The sequence below is a fragment of the Cyprinodon variegatus genome, unplaced genomic scaffold (assembly GCF_000732505.1).
Source record: "Cyprinodon variegatus isolate N-32 unplaced genomic scaffold, C_variegatus-1.0 Scaffold600, whole genome shotgun sequence".
Classification (NCBI taxonomy): Eukaryota; Metazoa; Chordata; class Actinopteri; order Cyprinodontiformes; family Cyprinodontidae; genus Cyprinodon; species Cyprinodon variegatus.
In genome coordinates, this window is record NW_015151053.1 from 412,755 (window position 1) to 421,434 (window position 8,680).

General features: G+C 38.1%; 1 protein-coding gene across 1 annotated transcript in view; it reads right to left on the reverse strand.

The window, feature by feature from the left end:
* The window catches only part of LOC107096127 (FH2 domain-containing protein 1-like), a 16,812-nt gene extending 9,378 nt beyond the window's left edge, over positions 1–7,434 (reverse strand). Inside the window, exons 1-5 of the mRNA XM_015392640.1 lie at positions 6,999–7,434; positions 6,746–6,916; positions 6,605–6,666; positions 3,296–3,398; positions 3,073–3,158 (exon numbers count right to left, since the gene is read on the reverse strand). Coding sequence (XP_015248126.1) covers positions 3,073–3,158; positions 3,296–3,398; positions 6,605–6,666; positions 6,746–6,916; positions 6,999–7,283 — 707 coding nt within the window. The 5' untranslated portion in view covers positions 7,284–7,434. The remainder of the gene's footprint in view (positions 1–3,072; positions 3,159–3,295; positions 3,399–6,604; positions 6,667–6,745; positions 6,917–6,998) is intronic.
* Positions 7,435–8,680: the final 1,246 nt, after the last annotated feature.

Consider the following 8,680-nt stretch of genomic DNA (forward strand, 5'->3'; position numbering starts at 1 on the left):
CAGCCGTACATGTTTGAGCCCTTGCCTCGCAACGCTGCCAGTTCTGTTAGCTCTACGCCTGCTGAAGACACAGACGTCCATCCCTGTGAACACTGGGACTGAACTCAATGAGAAAGGAAAGGATTCTGATGTCTTATTTCAATCGTTGCGTCTATTAGCTCCAACATATGAATCAAGATGCTATGACTGAGAAAATTTGATTGACAGCTGACATTTGATATGTGATTGGCCAAATGTAGGCGTACAAGCTGACGTATAACTAACTGGCCTGCATAAGATAATGAAAAAAAAAAACAGATTTTAAGACAGGATTTTTTTTTTTTTTAAATAGAAATTTTCTAACTTTTGGGACAATATCATCTGATAAAGAGTACATTTATATACATGTTTAAGCCAGAATGATTTCACATTTAAATATGGCTTCCCTACGACTTTAAGTCTAAATTATAAACCTATTCTTTCAGAGCTGGCTGTTGAATTTAAACTGCTAACTGAAGGATTATTAGTTTAAGGTTGTGGTCCAACTTTTTTATTTGTTTTACTACCTGCGTTTATCATGTTTTTTTTTATCTTTATTTGCTTTTATTTTGCTTCTATTTGACTGTTTAATTCACGTAAAGCCCTGTGAATTGTCTTCGTACTGAAATTTACTTTATAAATAAACTTGCCTTGCCTGAATGGAACTTGTCTTTATCACAAACGGGTTTTTCCTGAAATGATGCAGCCCTGTTTCTGCTTGCTTCATCTTTATCTGCTTGCTTCCATCAACCTGACACTTTGCTGCTGATACACCTGAACCTCTGCAGACAATAAACTATATTTCTATTCTATTTCATAAATGCACATTTACTCGATTAGTGATCAAATGCTTAATACGTTTAGCTAAATACCATCATAGAATAGAAAATAGAGTAAAATAGAAAAGAATAGAACAGAAAATCCATTTATTGTCCCACAATGGGGACATTCTGTGTTTAAAGCAGCAAAAATAATATTGAAAATAGACAAACATTAAAATACTCTACTGTAGAGCGTTTTAACAATATAAAACTGTGCGCCTAGAGAATAAATAACCAATATCCAGCTATGGACATTTTTACAGTAATGGATATTTGAAATAGCAGCAACATCAGAGACGTGCAAAATGACAGCAGCAGGTTATTTATGAGACTAAGATAGAAACTGTTTAAAGAATGTAACAATTTATATAGCTTGTTGGGAACAGTGATGGTTATAGAGTCTTAAAGCTGCTGGGAGGAAGGATCTGTGATAACACTTCCTGGTGCATTTAGGGTGCAGCAGTCTGTCACTGATAATGAAGGTATTCCAAAAATAATAAATATTTCAAATCTATTTAAAATTCTTAATGTAAAGTTTTTTTTATATATATATATCTTAATGTATATTTTACATTTTATAAACCAGTTTTTTCCAGTCTTAACAGCTCCATATGGTAGCCAACATGTAAAGTTTCAAGGTACACCCATGGAACACAAAATGGGACCAGACCCTCTGCAAAGACATCTTTAACATGCAGAAAAGAACGTTGGAAGGAAAAAAAAGGTACATTTTCCTCCATGTGTTTTTAAAACGCGGTCGTAAGCTTTACGGATATTAAAAAACAGCAGCGTATTTACATTACCGGGGTTAACGTTAAGGATTTTTAGCACTTGCCCTTTGGGCAAGTGACTTTCACATTTAATTTGCCCAGAAACAATTTTTACTTGCCCAGTATAATGTTTGATAAATATAGTTCCTAATATTCATTTTTGTATATATATCAATGAAACATGTTTGTTTTTTTAAATGTTTTTTGTAATTCAGTATTTTGTAAGTTTCCAGGTTCCTGGTGTGTATCTGCATGCGTCAGATAATGAACTGTAGCCTCCATTACCGTGTTAACATGCTTTTCAATCCTTCCTGCACATTCTTTTCAAACTAAACTTTGCTTTAAACTGTTGTGTGCTTGGAAAATATAAATTGTAATGTTAAAAATCTAAAAAAAACTTGACAGGTTAAAAACTGAAGATAAATCACAAGACAGAAGTCAATGTCACAAATGAATAACTTTTATTTTAGAGTCACGGTATGTTTATACAAGATGATACTATTAATATAATGTGATTTTTCTAGAGAATCATTATACATAGTTATTTTATACAGGGTTTCTACAGTCTGACATAATTTCAGAATTCCCCGATTTTTAACTGACTCAGGATTAGTTTTCCCTGACAAAATAAATGCAGCAACAAGACAATAATAATAACATAGCAGGTCACCAATTTAACATGTTTAGCTCTATAACATTTAAATGCACCTCTCCAATGTCTAAGAGAGAAAAATTTAATGAACATTTTTAATATACAGTATGACCTGCATCACTGTACAGCAGACTGCCATATGATAGAAATATTTAAACTGTGCGCATGGAATACAATTATGTCAATTTTCCTAAACCCTGACCGATAATTTTTAATCTAAGGTTATGTGGGGGTGGGTGTGTTACTGTACTTACATTTTTTTCCCTTGTGGTTGTTTTTTAGCCGTCAAGTCAAAAAAAATGTGTCTGATTCGCGCCAATTCCGGACAAAAATCACACCATCTGGCGGAAAATCACGCGGCTTTTTCAAATCACGCGAGAATGTGTACAAAACAACAAAAATGGCGCCGGCAACGCTTCTGGGTCGAATGTCTGTGATTTCAAAGTAATTTTGATTGATAAATAATTTTTTTTGCGATCATTGCACGTGCCCGGCGGGAAAATGCAATGAAATTTTTGTACTCTCCCAACAATAAAAACTACTTGCCCTGTGAGATCGACCAGTGTTAAACATCGAGCCCTGCATTAGGTGAAGTTTGTGTGCATCATATATGTATCCGAAGCTGTTTTCTGCAACTTGAAACAGCTTTAAACGACTAATCAACTTTAAAATGACATGAACTCATACATTTCCTCTCATTCAGAGTCCAGCATGTGAGCAACGTCAAATCATTTTAAAGTTGTTGCCTTTTAAGCTCGTCCCTCTTTTCTCCTGATTTTAATTTGATAAAGTAAAAATAATACAAGCTCACCTGGGCAGCTGAGTCAGCAGATAGATGAAGGAATCGGCCAATGAGAGCTTAGAGACGTCGCCTCGGTACGCCTTCAGCTTCTTCACCTTCAGCAGAACAAACCCAGAGTTATTCCATCATCACTGCTCACACACATTTACAGATGAAACACAGACTTTCTACATTTTCTGGAAGTCAGGTTGTTTGTGTTTGATGCAGGCTGATGGATGTTTCTCAGTTTCACCTCCTCTTTCTCTGGAAGCAGCTTCAGCAGCTCTCTCAGAGGCTCCGCCCCAAATGATTCACTGTTGCCATGGTGAATGTCATCCACTATTGCCTGATTGGACCTGTGGGGGAAAATGCTTTATTTAATTAACAGTGTTAAATTACACTCTGAATGTGCTAAAATGACACTTTTCGATGTGTTAATGAGTCGTAAACCGTACAAATAAAACGATCACATTCTGACAGATAAAAATAAAAGTTCAAGGAGCTTATCTGGAGCCAAATATAGAGAAACAGGATGACTTCAAACATGTTCTTGGCTCTATACGACAGCATAAGTTTACTTTTGATTCCTTTATGGTTGTGTGCCTCCCTCACAGCTGTAGGTGTTCTGTTTACTAAGCAGTGGGTCTGAACATAGTAAACATGTTCAGGACATGTTATCCTGTTTTCTCAGGTTATTGGTGCAGAACTCAGGTTATCATTTTCATCTAACAGTGAGAAAAAGGGCCTCCCATTTATGGAATCTGGATCTGCTAATGATGAACTCTGTGTGCAGCAGCAAGAACTGACACCTTTGGACCAATTTTATGCTTTACTTAACCATGAATCTCCTGTAAAGGGTGGGGGGATATGTCATTATTTCTTCTTTATGGCTCTTACTGGCTACTAGGGTTGAACGATTGTGCCAAAAATCGAAATTGTGATTATTTTGAACCAATATTGCGATTTTGATTTCCTTTGCACTAAGCAGAACCATGATGTTTCACTCCAGGGTATATGGGTTTTTTTATTTCAAAGCATTATTGCAGGACTTTACTGTTATCTTCTTTTGGAGAAGTGATTACTTCGACTTGCATGCATGGATCTGCACACTAGAATGTTTATTCCCTTTTTCGTAAAAGCAAACCCGCTTAAAACCTACTAAAGCAACTTAAAGTGCTGCAATAAGAAAAAACTAGTCTCATAGTCTTGTTAAATGTAACGGGACCAGAATTTAGCATTTTCTTAAAAACCGTGATTCTTTGCAAATGAAATTTATCACCCAGCCCCAACAATCTTCTTGAATAGATGTGGACCAACTGCCTATAGGGTTTCAGTCCATCTTTAACCCAATAAAGTCCAACTAGCTCAGGTCTCTATAACCTTTCAGATCCAAAGAGCCATTTTTCCCTGAGCCCAGACAAATAAAAGTGATCAAAAAAAATCTTCATTCTGTTTAGAAAATCAACAATTTTGCTTCAAACAAGGGCCTATAAAATTACCCCATATTTAAAACCTTTAGCTGGTTCTTTAAGAGTTTTAACCACTCTTAGGAGCCATACCTAAAGGTCCAAAGAGACACTTTTGGCCCTCGGAGCCGCAGGTTGCAGACCCCTGAGTAAACCAGCACCACACCTCCACCCAGATGGACTCCAGCCATAGAACCTTAGAAGTATTTCTCAGCCCAGTCTTGTTTTAATTGATGCTCCTTGTGCAGTAGCGGTCAGGTTTCACTCTCCCACCTCAGCCATGTCTCTATGTGAACATCGCTTATTCTGAACTCTCAACCTGTAACCCTGGAACAGACTGGTTTCCTGATAGCTTCAGATTGGATTCTATGTTGAAATGGTGACCACTTAACCTTTATTCCTTTATTTCTAATCATGTTTCCTTTGACCTTGTAGACTGCCTGCGACCAAATGTTTGGATGGTTCTAGGCTGCGTTGGATTTTACATTTTAAAAACCCTGACCTTTCAGCTTTAGTTTCATAGATAGCGGTGTGCATGCAGCAGCCTGTTACGTCGGCTCTGTGTTTTCCTTTTCTACTTAAAAAAAAAATAAATATATATATATATATATATATGCATACATATACAGATATGTATATACATATACAGATCCATTAAATCAACATCAATCAATCAATTAGTGTTGCTGTGATGGACAATAGTTGCTATTTACCAATATCATATACTGTATATTGTCCTGCCGTTTCATACATGACTAAAGGACTAAAACACGGCTAACCTCTGCAAACAGAAGGATGCTTAGTACGGAGCCCCTCTGATGACATGGTCAAAAAAAATGTTTAATTGTGGCCACGAAGTAGTATTTCGTGCGCACGATAAACTTATTGCGTGGCCACGAAGTAGTATTTCGTGCGCACGTTATACTTATTGCGTGGCCACGAAATACTACTTCATGCGCACGAAATACAACTTCGTGGCCACAATTAAAAATTTTTTTTGACCATGTCATCAGAGGGGCTCCGTAGCTTAGAAAGTAAAAGAAAGAATAGATTGTAACAAAGTGAGACGTGCCTTGATGTACAATATGGAGATGGTTGTGTAAACGTAGCAAGAAAGGAGGCAGAGCTTAAGATGTTCATATTTTTACGAGAAGGAACAAAATTGGAAAGGATTAGAACTGACTACATAATAGGGTTGACTCGGGTCGACGGAGGACAAGGTCAGCGAAGGAATGCTGGGATGATTAGAGGAGGAAAACAGGAAGAACCTCGGAGGAGGCACTGGGTGATATTTGGTGGGGAACGGTCAAACCTTTATTAACTCTCCCTTCTGTAAGATCAGATCCAGACGTCACACTGACACTAATACTCACTACCGTCTGTCCGTTGTTCCTATAAACACTGAGGGGTCATGCTTTGGCCTTTACAATCACAAATCTATGTCAGGTTATGTCAGCAAAAACTGGTTCTACAAGCAGAGCTCCTCTTTTAACAAGTCCGTCCAGACATTGGCATGCAGGCATGTCAGAGAGGAGGACAACGCAGGAAGAAATGAGAAATCAATAGGAGATATTGGTTGGTTTTCTATTTTAATTTTAATCTTTGTCATCTAGTAGGATTGGAAAAAAACTGACTCTTTTATGTTTTTAATATCTGGGGGTGGTAATCGGTCTGCTTTTGTGCGTGTTGCAGAGGATTCCACATTTCTGACATAACTGCGGATCACATGTTGTTAGCATCCGTCTGTTTGCATTCCCCCATAACAGAAGCAGCATCACCACATCTGTTTTTACCCACAACACCTCGGGATGAGGGTGACGAGACGCAACGCACCATCACTTCCTGAGTCACGCTGTCACCCCAGAGCTTTATCAGAAACAGGTACGATCTTCTGATTAGTCAGTGACTCAGATTAAATGAACACCACCTCTAGGAATAAAGGGATGTATAATTTAAACCAATTTGATAATCTTGTTTTCTTCTAGGAAGTGGTATAGATGGTTGCGATCTTCTTAAACGAGGGTTGTCATTGTTTCTCTGACTGAGTAGCATCCTCAGGTTAGATAAATGTTTTCGTCCTTTGATTAACGATTTACCTCTTGAACTGTTTTAGAAAGATTGAGATGTTCAGCCCTCGTTTGGCGTCTAGAATGGAGACCTGGTGTGAAGGAAGGGACAGTTAGAGTCGTGCCATAAAGCAACCAAAAGTCTTTAACAAACAATAAGAAGAACCAAACCTCGTCTTTAGCCTCCCTGAACGACAACCGGGTCTTCCCTCCTCTGGTGGGCGTGGCCTTGGAGGCCGGCGGGCCGTCGTTCTGAGTGAAAAGCTCCTCGATTTTCTTTACGTCGATCTGGAAATCCTGCTGGACTTGACCCTGAGTCCAAAGGTTGGCGTGACCTTTGACCTGAAACAGGCAGTTCACTGGTGTGAGGCTGGTTCTCACAGCTTCACACAAATACTGAGTTCTAGCAACACTTTAACCCAACCTGCTCCGCTGGAATCGTTTTCCAGAAGAAGCTCCTCACCCTCTTCTTCTTCTTCAGTCCTCCTCCTGTTGGTAGCAGAGGAGGAGGAGGCGGTGGAGGAGGAAGGGGAGCAGGAGGCGGAGGAGGAGGAGGTGCAGGACTGTCTTGTAGTCTCGCCCCATTTTTACTGTTGTGTGAAAATGTCAAAGAGGAAGGTGGCGACATTGCTTCAGCAACAGCTACGTCCTGGTTAAAGGATAACCCTTCGACGTTGTTGGCCGGGGAGACGCTGCCCATGACATGCATCGCCTCGACTGACTGCACAGGAGCAGAGAAGGATGGCACCAGACTGACGGGTCACCAGGATTACGGGTAACCATGATAACGTCCAAAAAGAGTCATTGCATTGGCAACGTCTGCAGATGAAGATCAGCAGCCTGGAGGAGAGGAGGAGCAACGGCTCTGTTGAAATAAGGAGTTGAAAGGAATTAACACAAAACCACAACAATGTTTGTGGATCTTTGCTTTGTTTTCTCTTGCATCTTGACGACGGGCAGGAAGCCTAAAGTTACAAAGCACCAAAGTTTGCATCACGACACAAAAGATGATAGATCAGTTTCATTTAAAACATCATTACACTAATCTAATCAGGAAACATGGATTAGCAGTCTGGACGCATAAATAGTTTTCTTTTCATTACAGGCAGTTTGTATTCATCAATTTTCTCCTGCTTTTCCAAGTTTAGGTCAAAGACTAACAACTGAGAGAGACTCTCAGCAGCAGGTTGTAGTTATTAGAGCTGGAAACCAGACACAAAATTCCCTTTATTCCTACACTTCTTTACTCACTGGTCTGGCAGCAATAGTCATAGAACCCAGTGAGCTAGAAGCAATCATAGCAGTCATTTTACTCTGCTAAAAACTATATAATGCTTATTAAATGAAGCCATATTCCTGCATCAAATATCATGCGGAAGCAATTAATATTTTTAAATTGTCATCAACATATTTACTAGTATAAAGATTATTAAAATTATCCCATTAGCTAAAAGAAAAACCCACTCATAGCAATAATTATACCAACATTTAAAAGAAAAATAAATAAAAAATTCTGTTATTAAGATTAAAAGCCTTTTTCCTCTTTCAGTATGTTCTATTAATAACTCCTCAAGTAGCATAAGTTTAGCTTCACCTGTTTAAATTCTGTATAAACTGCACTGGAGTAAACTAGGCCAGACCATTCAGAGCAGTAATTATAACAATGTTGTGGGAAAACTTTAAAAAATTTAATTAAATATAAATAATCCTTTTTTGTCTGGCAATCTGCTATGTACAGATCTCCTCCTACAGCATAGTTTTAGCTTCATTTTGTTTAAATTCTTCATAAAATCCTCTTTGAGGAGCCTTTTGCTATTTGATTATTAATCAAAAAAATAAAAAGATGGTCAGATCAATCGATTTGCAAAATAGTCGTTGCAGCCCAAATAATTTTTTTTTGCTAAATTAAATTGGTTTCTAGAGTCAATTTGAATGAATACTCAATTAATGACCATTTAGCATTTATAAACAAAAAAACAACAACCATGTTTCTAAGGTCAGGGAATTTATACAAATCTACAAAAATATAATAAAGATGGATAAAAAGATGGTTACACAAATGATCAATGAGGCACGGATGGTGGATGGATGGATGGATGGATGGAT